At 39.6% G+C, this 22878-nt stretch overlaps 2 protein-coding genes across 3 annotated transcripts; one reads left to right on the top strand and one right to left on the bottom strand.

The window, feature by feature from the left end:
* Positions 1 to 833: 833 nt before the first annotated feature.
* Positions 834 to 6807, top strand: hacd1 (3-hydroxyacyl-CoA dehydratase 1). Its single transcript, XM_026936531.3, has 7 exons — positions 834 to 991; positions 2465 to 2582; positions 2854 to 2872; positions 2963 to 3051; positions 4117 to 4238; positions 5579 to 5757; positions 6448 to 6807. Exons 1-7 carry the CDS (start codon positions 873 to 875, stop codon positions 6528 to 6530), a joined length of 729 nt encoding a protein of 242 aa, XP_026792332.1. The 5' UTR covers positions 834 to 872; the 3' UTR covers positions 6531 to 6807.
* A 2116-nt stretch (positions 6808 to 8923) lies between these two features.
* Positions 8924 to 18998, bottom strand: LOC113540212 (collectin-12). 2 transcript variants are annotated; one of them, XM_026936530.3, is made up of 9 exons: positions 18573 to 18998; positions 18201 to 18251; positions 17286 to 17408; positions 16150 to 16236; positions 14916 to 15959; positions 12665 to 13147; positions 10469 to 10614; positions 10134 to 10243; positions 8924 to 10002 (listed from the first exon to the last, which is right to left on the bottom strand). In XM_026936530.3, the coding sequence occupies exons 1-9, from the start codon at positions 18577 to 18579 to the stop codon at positions 9855 to 9857; spliced, it is 2199 nt and encodes a 732-aa protein (XP_026792331.1). In that variant the 5' UTR covers positions 18580 to 18998; the 3' UTR covers positions 8924 to 9854. The 2 variants fall into 2 exon arrangements, with proteins under 2 accessions (XP_026792331.1, XP_053089448.1); XM_053233473.1 differs by lacking the exons at positions 17286 to 17408; positions 18201 to 18251; positions 18573 to 18998 and adding an exon at positions 17009 to 17269.
* Between the last annotated feature and the right edge of the window lie 3880 nt (positions 18999 to 22878).

Genomic DNA, 22878 nt, shown 5'->3' with positions numbered 1-22878 from the left:
ATAGTATGGGTATTTCTAGCAGGATCAAGATTATGTGGGCTGCACTATATTTGGTGGTGTCTTTGCTTAACTCTGATTTCTGCTGGGTGCCTGGTGGGGGCTAATTTTAGAAGCTACTGTGAAGTACTTTCTCAGACACCGCCTCTGGCCCACAAATGCTTATCAGCTTACACAGCCAATCACATTTGCCAGCTAGTGCATAGAAAATACTCCTTGTAACTTCATTTGTCTACAAAGACAGATAACTATAACAAAGCCTAACCCACTTCATGCCACATACATACCTCAGCTATGTGATGCAGAACTGTACACAACACACCAGGTGGAATAATAACACTGTAATATTAATTCGCCTATTTATTATATCATATCTCTAATTGAATTGGCCAGGTCTTAAATCTACAATAGAGAACTGTAATATCTTACAATAATGCCCTTTCATTAGCTCATGAGCAGGGGGACTCAGTCAGTATCTTCTAAGTCAAATGTTTGTTCTCAGCTGTGCTGTAGCCTAACAGGTGACTCAAAAAATATGTGCTAGTGGCATGACCTACTGACCCCACTGAGCATGCTGGGAAAAGGAGTTTTAAGCGTTCAGTTCTTCAGTTTACTGTAGTGGCCTTTTTTTTTCTTTTTAAAGTTATTCTATGTACAGTATGGGTTATTACATTTAATTTTTACATGTTACAAAATATTGTCTTGTTTTCTGATATCTCAGACTTTAAATGTTTCAATTCATGTTAAGTTTGTTTTATTGGGGTGATGGGAAACTTGTGGCGAAGGCATGGACCCGCCCCTTGTTCGTTGACTGACAGCTGCGCTCGTGCACTGTTCCAGTCTGTGACTCGTTGTCGGTCTCGCGCCCCGGTGCCATGGCGTCCGGAGAGGAGGACGGAGCGCTTGAGGAAAAGGAAACGAACAACAAAAAGCGGACGAAGAGCATTATTGCCACAGCATGGCTCATGTTCTACAATATCGCCATGACAGCCGGGTATGTGAGGATTCAACTGTTTACTTTATCGTTTTTTTAATTATTATTATTATTATTATTTTTACTACAGTCCACTCCACTTTACAGAGCAAGCTTGCGTTGCTGTTTATAGTTTCAGAACTCTGTTTTGTTGTAGCCGTTTATGGTCAACCTCAATAACCCACAGCGCGAAGAGCACTGAGAGAGAACGCGTCGCATTGAAGACTATCATTCAGAAGAGTTTGACTTTGTCGAGTAAGCAGTGTAAGGGAATAAACCGGGCTTTTCTTTGGGGCCGTCGGCGCGCCTCTGTCTTGCCAAATACGGTGTCCGGTGCTGCGCGAGCGTCATTCTCCATCAGTGCAGCGCGCGCGATAAGTTTAGCCGCACGCTGACACCGGAGCTTCACTCTGACAGAGCAAAAAGTTTGAGAACACACGTGTTAATAACGCGTATATGCATTAAATACTCACTGTGGAGTGTTAAAATGGAAAACAGAGTGCTCTCTCTCTCTCTGTCTCTCTCTCTCTGTCTCTCTGTGTCTCTTTTCAGAGTGGCACAGAGGCAAAACTAACAGTGGAGAAGAAGCCTTTACTTGTCCCATATACATTACAGCACAGTGAAATTCTGTTTTCATATATCCCAGCTTGTTAGGAAGCTGGGGTCATAGCACAGGGTCAGCCATGATACAGCACCTCTGCAGCAGACAGGGTTAAGGGCCCAACAGTGGCAGCTTGGTTCTGATCAGTAACCCAGAGCCTTAACCGTTGAACCACCACTGCTGAGCATTAAAGATAAATATGTCTATATTCATTAATGGATTGATTTGAGAATTACTCATAAACAATGTACACTATATGGCCAAAAGTTTGTGTATACCTGACCATTACATCCGTATGTAGGTCATCTCCAAAGTATCACACAGTTAGAAGCACACAACTGTCTAGTAACTGCATTACAGTTTCCCTTCACTGGAACTAATGGACCCAAACCTGTTCCAGCATGACAATGCCTCTGTGCACAAAGCAAGGTTGTTTGCCAAGGTTTGGTGTGTAAGAACACAAGTGGCCTGCACAGAGCTCTGACCTCAACCCCACTGAACAGCTTTGGGGTGAACTGACAGCGTGCCAAGCCTCCTCACCCAATATCAGTGCCTGACCTCACTAAGCCAGCTCTTGTGGCTGAATGGGCAAATTTCCACAGCCACACCCCAAAATCTGCTGGAAAGCCTTCTACTAGATTTTCGCCACATTTAGTGCAGCCAAATGCATTGAACAACCTTGGGTGTAATATGACCTGAACCTGAATCCTAGTGGTAGAACATACTGAAATATCTTTTAGCGCGTAAACAGTTTTTATTAAGAATATTTCCGTAATAACACTGTAATAATACTGCTATAATGTGTAATATAGGAAAGTCATGAATACCCGTACATTTTGCAGAGAACGTGTTTAGCTTTATTAAATGTATTAAATGTAATGTATGTGATCCAGGTGGCTGGTGCTGGCTGTTGCAATGACTCGCTTCTATCTCCAGAAAGGCACGCATAAGGGCTTGTACAGAAGTATAGCACGGACACTTAAGTTTTTCCAGACCTTTGCTCTTCTGGAGGTAAGTGTTTTCTCTTTTTCCCTCTCATCTATCTTTCTTTCTTTCTTTCTTTCTTTCTTTCTTTCTTTCTGTCTTTCTGTCTTTCTTTCCTTCTCAAGTTGCTAGTCAGTCATTCCAGCCCTCTCAGTCCCTCAGGGTGTTCTTAGAGACAGAACTGTCCACTAGAAGTATTCTCTTCTATTTCATCTAGCCATGTTTGTTTTTCTCTACGTTAAGTTTTTATTTCACCCTACTGTTTCCCTTTCTGTCTTGTTTCCATCCTATATGTCAGGTTGGGCACTGTGCAATTGGTATGTACTTTCAAAAAAAAGAACACGCATTTTAATATATGCATTATGGTTGTCGAGGAGTGGATGAAGATATGTGTTTGTGTTTTGCAGGAATTGTACGGACATCTGTGATTGTGACTGGGGTCCAAGTATGCTCTCGAATATTCATGGTTTGGTTCATCACGCATAGTATCAGACAGGTGAGTGCAATCATGGAAATGTACAACTAAAATACTGATCTGTGTATGCAAGTGAAGTTTACTACAGTTACAGAAACATGTTTTCAAGATTATTCAGTGAGGATGCTCAGGTTTGTTGGGCTCAGTAAACCTACAGAATTACTTGCTTTTTACTATTGTTATAAAATTTTAAACCATTTGAGTGATCCACACATATTTCTTAGACTCTTGTAGTAATCGCTGTTGGGGTTTCACCAATGGCTCTCTACTTTTGATTAGCTATTAGATCAAGTGTGTAGCAATAGTCAAGTTGGACAGAGTGGCTTTGTTGTGGTGAAAAAAAAACATTTCACTACACAGTCAAGGACTATTTAAACTGCACATCACACTAAATAGTATGTCTAGTTAGTACTGACACTATTTAATATGTTAGCATGCAGTTTGGGATACAGCCCAATTATTCACAAATGAGTATGCAATTATTTGCTGCTAATACTATCATATACTCAATCAAGAATTGCAGCGTTATAAAAAGACAGCAACTTTCTATATTTACCTACATGGTACCATGAATTTAATATTATTGAAAGTTTTCATTTTGTGCTCACTTTTTATGCCATTTTTGAGGATACCAAAAACAACATCTTTATTATCAATGCATTACACACTGTTGTAGAGTTCTTTGCCATCAGACTCCTTTAACTGACCCCCCTGTTCAAATTTCGTCTAGGCTAATTAATTACACAGTGCAGACATGCAAGTACTGATTATACATACATCTATAAGAACAAAAACTTGAATGCTACCTGAACATTTAAAAAAAATGTCCCATTCAGCATATGATAGCATAGGCTATCATATTTCAAAACCATATATTATTTATACCAAGTGTAATGTTGCCATCTGAATCCTGAATAGATCAAACAAGGCTGTATAAAACACTGCCTAATAATAAACATAAAAATGAATATATAAATATTTTTATAGTAAGAAAATAACATCTAATCTAATCAAATGACTATATATTTGCTCTTGTGTGTTAGAGAGGGAATCATTACTTACTACTGCTATGTTTTGCTACTTTAGGTCCAGAATCAAGAGAGTGTGATCTTGTTTTTGGTGGTGTGGACAGTCACTGAGATCACACGTTACTCCTTCTACACTTTCAGTTTGCTTAACCATCTGCCTTACTTCATCAAATGGGCCAGGTATAAAAACTATGCATGTCAAGTATACTAAATATAGTTATTTTTGTTCATTCAGGATGTTTAACAGAGTAGAACATGCAAAGCTAATTATATTTAATTTGGCACGTGTATATACGGTTATGTTGCTAATGCAGTGTTTAGTTGCTAAACAGATGGTGTTAATGCATCTTTACCCCCATACCCATAGCAAAATTTTAATTTCTCTTTAGTTCGTTTATAGTTTATAAAAACATTTTTGTCAATGTTTTATATAGCATGTCATTGGCCTGTTCTTTTCCAATTTTATCAGTTGTTCAAAAACTATAATATACGCATGACAGGTTTATAACAAAAACAGCTGAAACTCACTTTGAGTTTTATTAGCACAGACAGGGCTGCCTTGAAGGCAGCATATAAGCATTATGTATGCTAGTCTTGAATGAAGAATATGGCTCCTGTCTGGGGTTAGGAGTACTGGGGTATCTGGGATAGCATGTCCTAACACATGTCCTGCTGAGGATGCGTTTGTGCTGTATCTTGGTCAGGCCTCTTGTGGACGACTCATGTTCAGCTGCCCCTGTTTTTAAGAGTGACTGTTTTGGGCACTGGAATGCCTGTCCACTATTAGCATCTATTCACTACATGCATACAAGGTTTTGTACTACTCCCAAAGACCTTACTCACCTTGTGCCACAAAGTTGTTTAAACATATGTGGACACTATATATAGCATATATACATATATATAGCCTAAATATAGAGAACTATATTTAACATGCACTACCACTACCACAGAATCGCTAGACAAGAGAAATTTATGTTAACTAGAAAATGTTATAAATTGTCTTTTCTTTTCTTTAATTCCTAATGAAATTGAAGTTAGTTGTGAATAACTGATATTGTATAACAGCTGTACCCTATAGAGGTCAGCTATAACTACAATAACCAAGCCAGTAATAAATACAGCTGAGTTGCAAACCTTAAAATGAAAAGACTCTACTAAGCATTTTAAAATAAACCCCTTCAGGATGATTTAGGATCAGAACCTTTATCAGGGTTTATTTTGTGTTTAACTCATTACATTAGTTGACACATTACATTATCACTTACCTACTTCATAAAACAGAGCTATAAAATATATATGTATATACTAAACGTGCTTATACTATAGAATATCTAGTAGCTTGTCTACTGCCTGTAGGTTTGTTAATACTTGTCTTACAGTGTACTTAAGTATGATGTTAAATCATATAATGTTAAACCTCACAAACCCCAGCCAATCTATGCATTCAGTTTCTTTTGTGGAAAAATTGTTCTGAATATAATCTGACTAAAATCTCTCATACTGTCTCTGACTTTCAGATATAATTTGTTCATTGTCATGTATCCTTTGGGTGTGATTGGTGAACTGATGACCATATATGCTGCTCTGCCATATGTTCGGAAAGCGGGCATGTACTCTTTAAGACTCCCAAACAAATACAATGTCTCCTTCGACTATTACTACTTCCTCATCATTGTAATGCTCTCCTACATCCCACGTAAGACTCATTCACCCATGCTCATTCATACCACTATGTCTAGTAATTCAGTTGAAATTATAAAAACTAACAGTGGAAGTCTATTGTAGTTGTTGAAACATGTATCAAGACCTTGGAATTATAAGGTTCTACCTGATTTGTGTGTGTTTATGTTATTTATTAATTTATTTTACCAGTTAAGGTTGGATCTGATTTGGTCATAATTCTACTATTGTAAAGTCACAAAATTGTCTCTAAATGTTTGAGTCTGAAAAGATGTATGGCTGGCAAATCTGGTATGTTAGTATGTTTGTGCTTGACATATAGACTGCAACATTGCTTTGTTTTCGGAGTGCAAAAGTCAAACCAATGTGGTTTAGAAACCAGGAAATCATCTGGATTTGGTCAGTCAGCTTCTAAAATCCTACTCACGGAATTTAACCACACTCTTAAATGGAGTTTATATTTTGGAGCCAGAGAGCTGAATTTTTTCTAGAATACTTCGTTTAAGCACTAAATTACACAAAGAGACACCCTGCAAAACATTGATTTAATGACTAGTTGTAGGCCTCCATGTCCCTCCTATTTCAGATTCATGTTTGTGATTTTTCTCATACTTTGTTTTCTCATGCACAGTGATATTTATTTTTTGCACTGTACAAGGAAATTCAAGTTATCCTTATGTTTATCAATTCATTCTTTTTGTCTTAGTGTTTCCCCAGTTGTATTTCCACATGCTGCGTCAGAGGAGAAAGGTGCTTCATGGGGAGGTTATAGTAGAGAAGGACGAGTAGAAAAATACCGCACCATACCGACCACCACAGCAATCAATCAGCAACCCAACATACAAATTGCAACACGTTGGAAATGCTCCAGCACACAATCTTTACTACAACTACTCTTCTGTTATTGAGAACTGGGTGCTCTTCACTTGGATGGAAATGCTCCCAGTATTCCTGAAAACATCCAAATTATGGTCAATTAAAAGCAGTGAAACTTTTGGTTATATTTTATGTGATTCATCACAAGAAGGACTGCCACGGGAATAAACTTCATCTATTTTGGATTATATCTTTTTTCCTCACATCCTCTTCTATTTGGAATGTAGCCAATAGTGAAGAAATGGCGAAGAAAGGGTGAAATGGTAATTTGCTGATTATTATGAATGCCATTTGAAAGTTTTGAACTGGTGTGTTTACTCAAGAAACACCAGTAACATTAGTGCAGGAAAGGTTTTTTTTTAATAATAAAATAATGATAGGCTAATGCGGAAAACAAGAGAAACGTTTTAGAGATAGATTTTACAGCATTTCACTTGTGAGAAGCATTTCGCAAAGAAAAAAAACAGGGTTTGATTCGGTATTCTAAAAGAGTCAAACCTGTTGTGTTATGTAAGGAATAAAACATGATGGAGCATTCTTATAGGAAAATAATGAATGACGAGGTGGCCTAACACCATTAACACTCTGAAGTTGATTATATTACATCCCGAAGTGATTTATTCCTCTCATACCACAGCAATTTGCCAGTGATTACATTTTCTTATTAATTAAAACACAGTCCGAATATCTTTACATTTATTGTTGTAGAAAGACCACAAAGAAAGTTATTTCCTATTATCAGTTACGTTACGGCAGCCATAAACAGCCATTCCCTCACCAGCTTTTCTATTTTCTTATTCTTTAATTGAATAACAAAAAAAAAATCAGCTTGCCATTACTGAGAACCAGAAGGTTCACTGTGACAAAGTGCTGACAACAGAGATTTCTTTCAGAAATGTTAAATAAGCATCTCCATACACAAAAGTTTGCCATATCAATGTTTATCCATTTTTCTTTGTTAAATAACATGTTTTTTTAACCCTTTATCCATTCATTTGTCTTAGATTATGTGGAGCATCTGCAATACAAGTCCCTGTGAATGAGCTGTTACTATAAAACATAAACATATTACATATTAATATAACCTTGTGCTTTTCCTTGCAGCCACCACTACTGAGTTGTGCTGTTAGAGAAAGTAAATCAACGGTTTCTGACCAATCAGAATTGAGAATTTGACCAGGCTATGGTATAAATTTAAATATATTTTATTATCAGAATCTTGTCAGCAAAATGTATATACATGAGTGTGGTGTCAGGATGAAGGGGAAAAATGTTGCAAATATTTGAAATATTTTTTAATACTTCGACTGCACTATGACTCTGTTTCTTAAATGTTTACATCAATAACTGGTGTTTCAAAATTGGTGAGAATTGTTCAGGGATAAATAGAAATGGAACAGCTATCTGACAGGTCAGCATGATCTCACTTTGCAAATTTATATTCTCACAATTTCAGATTCTAACAAAGTCAAATAAGACAATATAAAGAGTGAGGCAATAAATCTGTTCTGAATCCTGACTAGCGCTGTCAGTCTTCATAGCACGGTGTCATGGTGTTGTGTTTTGGTTCATTCCATGTCAAGTTACCTTGTGTTGACATCCATCACAGATCTTGTAACCACTAAATCAGAAGATACAAAGTTACAGATACACACTCTTCCGTGGTGATGTTTATTGAATGGAATGAAAATTGTAAATGTGCAACAGCCAGTGCCAACCATTTGGTTTTCTTTCAATTTCAATGTTATAAACAATTCATTTTTGTCTAAAGTTGTTGTAGTTATGACAACTCAATGAGACAAAATCAGAATCAGAATCAGTATCTAAATAACATTTAACACGATAACTGAAATAAAAGCACTCAAGCAACAAACCCAGTTTTCACAAATAAGACATTTACATTAGGTTTGAAAGACATATTTGAGATATGCCGTTGCATACCAGTGTTATTTCTCTATATAATTTTACTCATGCTATAGTTCATCTAATACCCCACAACCCCACCACCAGCAATAACACCAACAACCAAGGTTACCAGAGTGTTATCACAAGACTGCACTGTTGTACCATTTGATGTATGAGACCACCCAGGTTCATAGCTAACATAGTACATGGTCTTAAATTTATTTTATGAAATTACTGAGTGAAATATTAGATTTTGGTTTGGATCAGTCCAAAAATTACTGTATACTGTTAGCCAGTTTCACTCTGATTCTGCCTGAAATGGCTCCAAGAACTGTGATGATTAGGTCTGGAGTTGGAACCTAAAAATAGCATGAAAAAGATGGCATGGAATGGTCTTTTCATTTTGTTTTTGTCTTTTTTTAAGAAACAAATTTGTTGAGTAGTGTCTCTCTCTAAGGTGCTACTGTTACATAATTTCATTCTTCCGTGCAGCTGAGGAGAAAAGGGACAGGAGTCAAAGGCAAAGGATATGAAACAAAGTGGAATGACAATTTAAAAAATGTGAATACTTAAGAAAATGAATATGTTCATTTAAATAAGTGCACTGCAAGTTTTTAAGTGTATTTAATAATCATCATGATAATTTACTGAAATAAGTAATAAGGAAGAAACAATAAAAATGACTATAACAATGCACTTATGGTGTAGAATTTTTTAATTACCTTCTTATTTATCACATCAATAATAAGTGTTGGAAAAATGCAGTTAATCAAATATTTTAGAAGAATGAACAAACATAATAGAAATGAAATCCATATTTATTATATCCTTTGTTCTTTTATTTATTTATTTATTTATTAATAGGTAGGAGTTAAGTGTATGTGTGGGTCAAAAGGGGGCATATATAAAGAAATGGCAGATTAGGACTCATTGAAAAATACAAGAACAAATGTGGAATAAAACTATTCAAAATTATATACATAAAATAGTAGAAAATTACATAAAGTACTGAAATACACATTAATTTGCTTCTTTACACCTGTTTAGCTCACAGCTTGAATGTTAATAGCTCCTTGATGTTTATGAACTGACTGTCCAGGAATGAGACCATCATTTAATGTCAGTGGCCAGTGGACAGGAAACAATTCACCTTGCACTGAACACTGCAGCTTATTACTTCTACAACATGGTCTTTCCTCATTCGTCGTACCTGCATCAGGTTTACTTGTCAAAGAGAGTCATCTATCTCTGACACAAGCTGCGAGGTCATTTGACCATATTTATTTACTCACTGGGGTACACTGTTGCCACACTGTTCCATTTTCACAGATTTCAACTGTTTACTGCTCTCTCGCAGATGAAACCAAGCTGGTCGTCACAGTAGAAGTCGTTCCACTTGCCTCCATGAACAAGGCCTGCACAGTCCTCTCCTTCATCATGTCCATGGCTCCAGTTATCAGGCTGACCAGGCCTCCATTTCCTACATATGTGCAAACACACACACACACACACACACACACACACACACACACAAATACAATGTAGCCCACATCCTAAGGCTACATCCCAGCAAAAAACAATGCTTACACAGACATGCACATATATACTTACTTGAAGGTAGGCTCTGAGCCATCCACCCAACGCCAAATATTCTCTTTTTGTCGATCTGTCAATCCCAACCAGAAGTAGCCTCTACCGACTGTGTGAAGATGTATCCAGCCCTGAGGATATAACAGATTATATACTTTTAATGTAACATACCTTACTCATGACCATATAATATCTCCTGCATACAGTGTCTTTGCTGTTTTATTAGCCTATATAAGCAAAATTATTCTCAAACTGTAGGAGTTGAAACCAGAATTTGAAAAAATTTTCTTGTTTTCTCAGAGTTAGTATTTTTCCCCACCTCAGGAGATTTCACCAACTTTGAGTTCTCCTCTCACCTGTTCTTCATTATCATTGATGATGACCATGGATGAAGACATGCCATTGCACTTTTGAAGAGCATCGTCAAAAGTGAGCTTTTCAGTAGAGAAGAAGTAACAGCTGTTTTTGAACCATACCCAGTCAGCAGGGCAGCCAACTCCGCCTATATAACACATACACACGTAGCTCTGATGTGGGTAGAGTGTATTTACATCAGTGTCTATTTAAACCACCCTTCTTGACAGTACCATCTAAACTGATTGTGGCTAAGATGTTTCATTTGAAAGGACTTAGCAGATTGTGTGGGTGTGTTTATATGTGTCTGTGATTGTAATGCTTAGTGTGTAATTATGTCTGCTTATCTAATCACATGAAAAAGTAAGTACCAGGGAAACAACCACCTACAGTGCGCTCTCAGTGCTGGTCCCAAGCCTTGATAAAATTGGGGAGGGGTGTGTCAGGAAAGGCAACCAGCATAAAAAACTGTGCCAAATCAAATACGCAGTCCAATGATCCACTGTGGCGTCCCCTAATGGGAGCAGCCGAAAGAGGAACAACAACGACAACTCCATAACTTTCTTAACTCCATAACAAGGCACATCTAAATAGTTTATCAAACATTAATTACATCATAGATTATTTTCAACTTTGCAAATATGATTCGTACAACCACAGAGAGCGCAAATGCAAACCATGGCGTCTATCAATAGGCATATGAAGACTGATAGTCTAAGGGGTAGTACACGGGGGGGAATTGCTATATGGATTTTGCTTTATGCCAGGCTCCCCACTCAGGATACACTGGAGACAAAATCCAGGAGAAGAAGAAATTGAAGGGGGAGGCAGTGACATTTACAAACTTTGTCACAGGGACAATGCCTTCACCATGCCTTCAATAAATTAATACAAGGAAGACTTGGGGACAGGGGACATGGAGAACTTGGGCTAAAGTTCTAGGTGGCTTCTGCTTAATGCCAGAAAAAGTTAAAAGAATCCTACCTGTCTACAGGCCTTTCTCAGCTGCTTTTGGCTATACAATATATGGCCAAAAGTATGTGGACGCCTGAACATCACACCCATATGTAGGCCTTGTCCAAGCTGTTTACCCACAATGTTGGAAGCACACAATTGTATAGAATATCTTTGCATGCTGTAGCATCTCAATTTCCCTTCACTGGAACTAAGGGACCCGAACCTGTTTCATCATGACAATGCCCCTGTGCACAAAGCGAAGACCATATAGAGATGGTTTCATGTGGAAAGTTGATGCAGAAGAACTCAAGTGGTCAAAGCGGTTTGAACCCTGACCTTACACCCAACACCTCTGGAATGAATTAGAACACAGACTACACACCAGGCTTCCTCATTTGACATAAGTGCCCAATCTCACCAATTATTTTATGGCTGAATAAGCACAGCCATGTTCCAAGATCTAGTGGAAAGCCTTCCCTGAAAAGTGGAGACTGTTATAACAGCAAGGGGGGGCATCTCCATGTTAATGCCCATGGTTTTGGAATGGGCACATGTGGGTTTGATGGTCAGGTGTCCACATATTTTTGACCATATAGTGTAGCTGGTGTAAGTTTGGGAAGACCTGCACAAAACAAGTGGGGCAGGGTGACCTAGAATTCTGACACAACCCAGATGATTCTCAAGGAATGTCCTGAGAATGGCTTACAGACTACCACAGATGAATTGGCACCCTTGGGGTCTGACAAATAGGTATATTCAAATGCATGACTCAGGAGGAAACTTGAGTTCCATTCTCTTTTATCCCCCCCTTTCCCATATGATGATATTTAATGCTTCCTTTGAGAAAGCTAAATAATTTGTCTGCTTAGAACGACACCACACATTCCCACTCAAATGTCTGTACAATTTGTATAGAAATACTAAGAAGAAAATCACTCCAAATACACTATACAAGAGCAATATAATGTAGCATCTTATGTACATTAATCATTAATTTTTTTTTTGTTTGTTTACTCAATTCTACTAGCATTCAAGAAGTATGAGGACTTCTAGAATCTAATTCAAGAGTTGCCTCTGGACAATATGTGATTATGTTATTGTACCCACTGATTAAGACACATATAGTAGTTATAGTTGGTGCACCCAATTCTTCACCAAAGTCTTGTGCAATGAATGTCAAAATCACTTTTCTTCAAGTGATCTGTCATGGAACCACACTGCTCATGAGTGATGTGTCTCACCTGGCAGAGATCTTGTAGCAACTAGTGGTGAAGCACCTTCTGGTGGGGCAGGTATCGTTGGCACTGGTGCTGCGCTGCCGGGCAACCCTGGTGGTCCTGGAGGTCCCATAGGCCCTGGTGGTCCCATGTGTCCTGGGTCCCCTACAGGACCAACTGGTCCACGAATACCCAGTGGTCCTTGAGGACCCAGGGGCCCTAGCATCCCATCTCTGCCTGGCAGTCCAGGTGTGCCAGGTTCTCCTTTTGTGCCTTGGGGTCCTGCACGGCCTCCTGACCCTCGTGAGCCCTTTGGTCCTGGGCTACCACGAGGCCCTTGTATGCCTGGGACACCTGAAAAACCAGGAGGGCCAGAGCTTCCTTTTTCTCCCTGAGTGCCTGGAACACCTGCCTCTCCTTTATCACCTCTCTCCCCCTTCTGACCAGGAGGACCACCTGCACCAGGAGGGCCTTTTTCACCACGGGCACCCCTTGGACCAGGAGGGCCTAAAAGGACCATAAAGGAAGTATTGAACTGGTTGTCCAGAAGGTTTTACATGTAATTGTGGTTCTACAACTGAGTGGAGGACCACCAGAGTGGAGTTCTTCAGAACTAGCGGAGTATTCCTGTTTGCTCAATTCCTTTCCAAGTTCCAATAAAGTCGTTATCTCATGACTGTGACCCCATATGTGTATTCTATAAAAGAGCCTCATTCACGCTCATCATCTCTGACCATTCTAATCAACCCCAGTTACACAGGCAGCCTGGCAGTCCTCCACTCATTCACAGAACCATGGTTACATGCATAACTTTCCAATCTAAAGTAAAAATAAATTGAGCTGCCATATGCTATTTCTATAGTTTGTGATTTACAGAAATTAGTACTTAGTAATCAGTTGTATGGTGTGTGAGAAGATTACAGCTAAATTATTGTTACTTTAAAAAAATGAATTCTTAGTTGGTTTTTTTTTTTTTTTACAGACAATCACTAACTGACAAACTGGGTGTGTTGAAGTACAGTCTCCTTCAAAAGTACTGGAACGGCAAGGCCAGTTCTTTTGTTTTTGCTATACACTGAAGACATTTGGGTTTGAGATCAAAAGATGAATAGGAGACAACAGATCAGAATTTCAGCTTTCCTTTCCTGATATTTCCATCTAGATGTTTTAAACAATTTAATAGATGGTACCATTTGTTTTAACCCACCCATTTTCCAAGTGATTAAAAATATTGGAACATGTGACTGACAGGAGTTTCTTGTTGCCCAGGGGTGCCTGTTAGACTGATTGTTTAAACAATTAATAGCTCTGAATGTCTAATCTTGGTTTCTGCATTTGTTGTTAGAGAGAGCTGACTATAGGAGGAAAGCAAGCCGTTTTGAAATTGAGAAAAGAGGGAAAATCTCTCAGAGCCTTTGCACAAGCATTGGGTATAGCAATACAACAATATGGAATGTCCTGAAAAAGAAACAACAGTGCACTAATAATCAGAAATAGAACAAGTTAGCCAAGGGAAACAACAGCAGTTGTTGACAGAAGGATTGTAAAAGCTAAGAAGAAACACACAAAAACTAGAGTCAGTGACATCGCCCAACAACCTCCACAGGGTAGGGGTGAAATTATCACAATCCACTGTTTGAAGAAGACTTTGAAAGCAGAAAAATAGAGGCCATACCACAAGATGCACACCACTCAACAACACAACAAAGGACTTCATCAGAGGAAAAAAGTGGAAGGTTTGGAAGGTCAGTCGCCAGACCTTAACCCAACTGAGCATGCTTTTCACCTCCTGAAGAGGAGGCTGAAGGGAGAAACACCCAAAACAAACAATAACTGAAAAATGCTGCAGTACAAGCCAGGAAAAGCATCACAAAAGAAAAATGCATCACCAGCCTGATGCAGTTATTGCAAGCAACGGATATGCAACTAAATATTAAGTGTTACTTACTTTAATTCGCTTTAAGCCTATCTGTTCCTATACTTTTGCTCACCTCTGTCACATCTAGATGTAAATATCAGGAAATGAAGCTGAAAATCTGATCCATCATCTCAAACTCATCTTTTGATCGCAAACCCAAATGACCAAAAGAACTGGCCTTGCCGTTTCAATACTTTCTGAGGGGACTGTATATGATTATTTTGCATGTGTCTCAAAGAGATTGCAAGCGCAAGCTTTTTGTAACACCCAACATTTTTGTGCTTAGATAAACTTTAAGGTATATACTGATAGAAAGCTATTATAGTGTATGTGTGCCTGGCCTGCATAACATCATACCCTGCAATACTGTAAAATTGGTGATGAGCTGGGAGTGCTTGCTGTCCACAAGCTTCATTTCTTCCATGATCATGGAAAGACTGCTGACTTCTTTGTCTAGCCGAGCTGATAGATCATCCTGCTGGGCCTTTAGAGCAGACCCGTCTGCCTGTGTCTCAGCCAGAGTCCTGTTTAGATTCAGCAGGAGATCTGAATGTTGTCCCACTGTGTCTGAGCAGCTCCGCAAAGCACCCAGTTCTCCGTTCACTCCCCCCAGCATCCATGTAGTATAGCTCACATTCCCTGTGACCCTGTCAACATTTTCTTCTGCTGCATCCAGCCTTTCCTCCATTCTGTCAAAGCGAGCACTTGTTCGACTGCCATAATCCTGCTGCTGTTCCTGTAGCTCTCTCAGGTTTGCTGCGTTACCATCGTTGAGTGTGCTAATATTCAGAATTTGACTGGAGATGCTAGCTAGCTGCATGTTTACCTCCCCCAGTCCTTGTGCAGTGGCCAGAACATGGGCTGATGCATTAAATTCAGCTTTTTCCAGGTTAATGATCTTTTCTCTAATCCAGTCCTCAATGCTGCCCACTAGCTGTGTCTCCCGGCGCACCGTTAGCACGTCACTATAGACACTCTGCGTATTCATATCTGCTGCTTCCATTGTACGCTGCAGTGCTGCTGTAGTAGTGTCCTGCTGCAATTGAGTGAAGTTGAGACGGTCGATAGAAAGCTGTAGCATGCGCTGTGCATTGATGTGTGTCTGCAAGTTGTGCTGAAGGTGTGCAGTGTCCTGCTGCAGCACAGGTGTGTTTGCAGCAACAGAAAATAGCGTAGCATTAGCAGCATGCAGAGTGCTGGCATGGTCATTTAGCTGTGAGCGCAAATATTCCTGCAGCGAAAGCACATCTTGTGATGAGGCTCGGAGCTGCTGCAGGACAGCAGCATTGCTGTTGACGGAGTCAGAGGCTGCAGCTAGCTTTTGACGCAACGCTGATAACCCAGAACGAAACATCTGCAGCTCACTGGAAGTGTTCTTCGATGTCATACCAGACTCATCATCTGAGACAGGGCATAAGGGATAAATAGAAGGGAAACATTAGACATGAGAGATATGAGAGGAAGAGTAGAAAGAAGGTGGTATTTTGACAAATAAAAATAGAAAATATTAAATTGACTAATGGATTAATGGATTAAATGATGCCTCTTCATTTAAAATTCTGTATGCAGTTGGTATTGCATTGGAACTTACCTAATTTTCTTACATCTGTCTCCATAGCAGTGATTTTGCCCTCATAATTGTGCATTCCCTTAGTAACACCATCTACTTTCTGAACCACTAGAAGAAACATTCAGTGAAATTCAATTGATTTATCATCTGGATGATTGGAAACATTGATATTGCATTTATGCAATGATCAGGAGGTTATACTTTATGGTTTCACATCATCGTTGTAAATTCATAGTTCCATTGTACTATGATCCAAAGTACTTCAGTTACTTGTTTTTCATCATTTTGTGACTCATTTGAGACTCACTGATCACAAAAAAAGGATGCATATTCAAATAAATAACTAGTGGTACACCATTATATTATTTGATGTTACAAACCTTTGAAATACTATGCAATACAGACATGTATCCACATACAATAAAAAGTCCCAAACACCACAAAGTGGAAACATACACATCATGCAGATTGCACTAAAAAAGATTCAAATAGTGTTTAGCCTGGCTTAAACACTGCATTATACGGAGAAAGAGAAAGGGCCAAGTTGGAACAGTGCTAAAGACTTTGATCTCTGCTCCAGCTATTAGTAGTTTCTCTCTCTCTCACTCACTCACACACACACACACACACACAATAACAGTCACTAGGCAAACCATTGTTAAAGAATATGGAGCCATCTGGAAACTAGGAGAACAGAGAAAAAGGTTTACAGATACAGTTAAGTGATGGTGTTGATTACTAACATCTGCCTTGTCCTTGCAAGGTCACCCTCGGATGTAATTGTAAAGTATTATGGGTGTGTGGGCACACACACACACACACACACACACACACACACACAAAGCTGTGGTTACAGCCACTACAAAACAAACAAACCCACTTCTGTATCCATGGCAATCAAACAGCACTAAGTCCTTATTCTTGGCTGGAATAAGACCCCACAGAAATCCTGCACATGATCTCATTCACACACACAAACAATCAGAACATGAACTAATATAAACATGCCAATAAAAGTGGAGCAATCCTCCCAAACAAAATACATGAAACAAAACAACTGAGATGAGCCAAGGACTTTAAGGTCATTGGTGACAGAGTTCAGGATTATCCAAAATATGGAAAAGAAAGCAAGAAATGACCATGTGTATGTGTGTTACCTTTGTAACCCAGTATGGCTACAGCAATGGTGAGTAAGATGCAGAGAACGTAGAGCAGGCCTATAGCTGCCTTCAATGCCCACTCACTCTTACACTTAGTACACTGAGTTCCCTCCTGAAAACCTGCAATCAGATGCACGATCTTTATAAGTAACCTTAATAATAATCTCTGCACAGAAGAGAAAACAGACCTTCAGGCAAAAAACACAAATTATGGAACTTTTAACAACTTCATGGGTCCAGAATGGTGTTTCAGCCGTCCACTTCTTGTAGAATCTGTGTGCATTAAAACTGTTTTGGTGACTTGTGGAGGTTCACTAAGTCATTTAATGTTATTTTTTCATAGAGGTGTGGTGGCCTGGGAAAACCCTTCATACACTGAAAATCTGAAACTGAAAACTTCAGGTTTTCCTGAACTGAAATATTTTCCCATTCCATTTGTGTATCTCAACCATAATTACAAGTAAGTTCTAGCATTTTAATTTCTCCAAAAGTGAAAAGGGAGAAAACTGAATTTAAAGATTCAGAGCATTCTGACGCCAAAGAAAAACATCCATTGTCTAAAAGCCGCTACTGCTAGGCCAATGATAAAATCATGCACAAATATTGTAAAATGTGAGAGAGCAAATCTTCCACAGAGTCATTATTCGACAGATGAACTGTTGGCAAAGGACCTACTGGTACAGGATGTTTGTTTTTAAAAGATGTAGCAGCATGGCTAAGTGTCAAACACATGCAAAAACAACTGCATAGTGATTCCTGATGCCTAACTCTGTGCTTTCAATATATTTATTTTAGATATTTATTTAATTTATTCCATTCCGCCAGAACTTTTACAGTGTACTGAAGTAGCTCTAGTTGTACCTGTATGTAAAAAGATATAAAGGATTGTATTTATAAAGAATGCGCTCTTACCAAATCTCTTGTATCCAAATGACTGGACGTCCTCTTCTTCAGAGAACTCGTCTGCGAGAAAGAGAGAGAGAAAGGGAGAGAGAGAGATGATAATGAACAATATAATCCCTATCTTATTCGCATTCACCCTGTCAAAAAAGTGATATTAACATCTGTCTTTCAGTGCTACTGGATGTTATCTCCCTACTGCGTCTAAATGAGAAAACATCACATGACGAGCTGTCAATTTCAACCAGATGTTCAACAAGCGCGCGCGCGCGCACACACACACACACACGCGCGCGCGCTCGCCCTCACGCGCACGCACAAACACGCAAACAAATAAATAACACACGTTCTTAAGTCCAGTGTGTGAAATGTTTTGTAGCCCACCTTTCATTTCGCTCGACACGACACACACAATTCAGCAGAAAAGTTTAATCCTCAGGCAAAACCTTGCGTGAAAAACTCCAACAAACAACAGAAACAATATTTTATCGACTTATCTTTTATAAACCTCAGTAGCACAAAGTGAACGCGTCTTCCTCTGCGTTACTGCTTGTCCTGAGCTCCAAAAAAACTTCTGAACCACTCTTTCAAACGAACGCAGTAATTCGAGTCGAATCCCGAACGAGAACTTTTTAAGCTGCGAACTGAACTAGAACCAATTCTCCGAGACTATATTGTGGAAATTTCCAGGGCTTTTGGGCTCACATTCAACTCCAAGCGGTTCTAATATTTCAGATACGGGAAAAAACGCCTCTATCACATCACAGGTCCGCTAGCACAGAGCTCTCGCCTCGCAGTGGTACTGCGCGGCAGGGTTGCCAGGTCTGCATAAAATAAAAATACAAAAACAACAACAACAACAATCATCCCACAAACCGGCTCAGTGGTCATTAAAACCACATAAGCAGTGTTGTGTGGTAAAACCAGGCATTAAAAAAACCATCTTAAATAGATTTAAGTCCTAAAGTTGTCTCGAATTACTACAGATATTGTCTTAAACAAAGTATAGCTTTGACAAAGAGTAGTACAGTGGCTTAGTGGTTAGCACTGTTGCCTCGCACTACTTGTAGGACAAAGGTATGTGGACACCTGAGTATTGAACATCCCATTCCAAAATCATGGGCATTAATATTGAGTTGTTCGCCCTTTGCTGCTATGACACCCTCCATTCTTCTGGAAAGGCTCTCCACTAGATTTTGGAACATGTCTGTGAGGATTTGTCCCCATTCAGCCACAGGAGCACAAGAGGCTGGGCATTAATGTTGGGCAAGAAGGCCTGGTGTGCAGTCACCTTTCAAATTCATCCCAAAGGTTTTCAGAGGCGTTGAGGTCAGGGTTCTGTGTAGGCCACTTGAGTTCTTCCACTCCAACCTTGGCAAACCACGACTTTATAGAGCTTGCTTTGTGTACTGGGGCCTTGTCATGCTGGAACATGTTTGGACCCCAATCTTTAAAGCTACAGTGTACAAATACATCCTATACAATTGTGTGCTTCCAACATTGTGGCAACAGTTTGGGGAAGAACCACATATGGCTGTGAAGATCAGGTGTCCACATACTTTTGGCTATATATACTTATAAGAGAAATATAGACTTACAGGAATCTACAGTCTTACAGTAACTGCTTAGCAAGTGCACTCACCTTTAATAAAGCACTAAGCTACATTCCTATTAGAATGACCAAGAATAAGTCCTCAAACACAAAGATGTTTTTTTTTCACTTATTTAACTTCTTAAAAATTTTTTCTTTAAACTGTGATTTTACAGTATATTATATTTATTTTTATTTATTTATTTATTTATTTATTTATTTATTAATTATATGTCTTGCCATCTTATTGCTATGTGTGTTCTGGAAGCTTCATACCAAGTCAAATTCCTTGTGTGTGTGTGTGAGCACACTTGGCAATAAAAGCTCATTCTGAGTCCGATAAATATATTTCGAGGGAAAACCACGCAACTGGCAACACTGCCGCGCAAGTTCTCGGCACCGCACCTACGCCATAATGGAAAGACCACGTGACTCGTGAAGCTGCCAAGTGCGCGAAGGTTGAAGGGATTTGGGGAGATAGTTCTTTGGCGTGGCGCGGCTCGGGATTACATTACCAAACCCCAGTGGAGCGCTCAACCACGGGTCAAACATCTGCAAATCATTAAGAAACGTTTCAAAGCTTTCGGTTAGCGCACTGGAAAGGAGGCCAAACATCCCGAAAGCAATAGGAAATGCGCATTTTAGAGTGTGGAAATCCAAGTAACCATGCGTGTGCGCGTGCGCGCGTGTGTGTGTATGTGTATGTGTGTGTGCTTGTGCGTCTCCTGATCTCCTGACACACATACATACACACACTTCCTTTTCTCTGCACTCAGGTACACACAAACACTCATACCCACAACAAAGAAACACTTCAGGTTAATTTCTAGTTCTGTAAGCAACTAACCGCAAATGACCTGCCAAACATCCTGATGAACTGCTTCAGAGAGTCACTGTGTGTGTTCTCTATGGGGTGCTGTGCGCTGAAGTCTGAGTCTTTGTTAAAGGTCTTGTGGCACACCTTCACCGCCTTGATAAAATCCTGGTGGATTTTTTTTTCCAGCTCCCTGCTTGTCCTGATAAAAGGGCTTTCACCCCTTTCACTGGCTGTAGTGCACCACATGGATGGGTCTTGGTTTACAAAGTCAACAAATGTGAGCAGAGATTGATTCAGCCCACGCATACACACCCAGCTCTGTTAGCCTGAATAAGTTCTGCAAAATGACATGTATTCATATGCATGGTTATTTTTACATATTTGGATGAGGACATTTTCTTCAAACATCTTTAGGGTGTTTAATGGTATAATGGCCTTATACTGGACCATTATAGGGCATTAAAAGAAGGTGTTTTGTTAATGAGATACACTATATGGCCAAAGGTGTGTGGATACCTGACCATCACAGCCATATGTGGGTCTTCCCCGAACTGCCACAAAGTTGGAAGCACACAGTTGTCTAGAATGTCTGTATACTATAGCATTACAATTTCCCTTCACTGCAACTAAGGGGCCCAAACCTGTTCCAGCATGACAGTGCCCCTGTGCACAAAGCAGAATCCATGAAGACATGGTTTGCCAGGGCATGTGGGAGAAATTGAGTCCTGCACAGAGTCCTGACCTCAACCCCACTGAAAAGCTTTGGCATGAATTGGAAAGCTGACTACATGCCAGGCCTCCTCAGTCAACATCAGTGCCTGACCTCACTAATTGTCTTCTGGCTGAAAGAGCAAATCCACACAGCCACATTATAAAATCTAATGGAAAGCCTTTCCAGAAGAGTGGAGGTTATTATTTCAGCAACCGGGGGACTAATGCAGAATGATATGGTGCACACAAGCCAAAGAGTCCCTACACTATGTGTTAAAAATGTACAATTATGTCACTCTTTTGCATTCAATTGTCAGCACCCTTAAACAACTTCCTTAATTAGGAGTGGCTGCCAGTTGAATGTGATGTAATTGTTTTTATAGCACAGCACTGAAAAAGAGGCACGTCTCAGTAACCGAAGTCGGTTTTTCTTGTGTGATGTTGCTTGTCCAGCACCACTGTCAGACAATTTAATGTAACCACATTAATATCTGTCACACTGAGATTTATGATTTGGGCTGTAAATGCACCCCAAAAACAATGGAATGCCATTTGAATAAAATGGACACTCACTGTCCATTTTATTAGGAACACCTGTACACCTGCACATTCATGCAGTTATCTAATAAGCCAATCATGTGGCAGCAGCACAATGCAAAAAATCACGCAGATACAGGTCAAGAGCTTCAGTTAATGTTTATATCAAACATCAGAATGAAGAAAAAGTGTGATCTCTGTGACTTTGATTGTGGCATGGATGTTGGTACCAGAAGGGCTGGTTTGAGTATTTCATAAACTGCTGATCTCCTGCGAATTTCACACACTACAGTCTCTAGAGCTTACACAGAATGGTGCGAAAAACAAAAAAACATTGAGTGAGCTACAGTTCTGTGGGTGGAAATGCCTTGTTCATAGGAGAGGTCAGAAGAAAATGATCCGATTGTTTCGAGGTGCCAGGAAGGATACAGTAACTAAAATAATCACTCTTTACAACTGTGGTGAGCAGAAAAGCAGCTCAGCATTCACAAAACATCAAACCTTGAGGTGGATGGGCTACAACAGCAGAAGACCACATTGGGTTCCACTCCTGTCAGCCAAGAACAGGAATCTGAGGCTATCACTCACAGGCTCACCCAAACTGGACAGTTGAAGACCACCTGGTCTTTTTCTAGTCTTCAGCTGGATACCCAACTGTGGGAAAGTGCAAGGAATGTCAGCTTTGGTTTTGTACACAATGTCCATCAGCCTTCAAGAAACTAGAGTCCAGTTGGGGGTATTGCACCAAGCAGGATTACGTAAGTGTGAGGTGGTGGCTACCTGACGAATGCATTGCCTGGGCATACCTGCACAGCCGTCTGGATGATGGGTATGATCATAGGGGGTTCAATTACAGTTAAGGAGCAATCGTAAAATATAAATTAAAAATCATTTATTTCCTTTTATGTCCCAAAATTGTTTGTAGTTTCAGTAGTTAACTACACAAAAATGGCAAAAGGTAATTGAACTACTTGAATCACTATGGAAGTATGAATGTAGCTGAAATACCAGCAAGCTACTGCAAAATGTAGTTA

The sequence above is a fragment of the Pangasianodon hypophthalmus genome, chromosome 4 (genome assembly GCF_027358585.1).
Source record: "Pangasianodon hypophthalmus isolate fPanHyp1 chromosome 4, fPanHyp1.pri, whole genome shotgun sequence".
In the NCBI taxonomy this organism is placed as follows: domain Eukaryota; kingdom Metazoa; phylum Chordata; class Actinopteri; order Siluriformes; family Pangasiidae; genus Pangasianodon; species Pangasianodon hypophthalmus.
The sequence above is the reverse complement of the archived record's forward strand: the minus strand, read 5'-3'. Positions and strand labels throughout refer to the sequence as shown.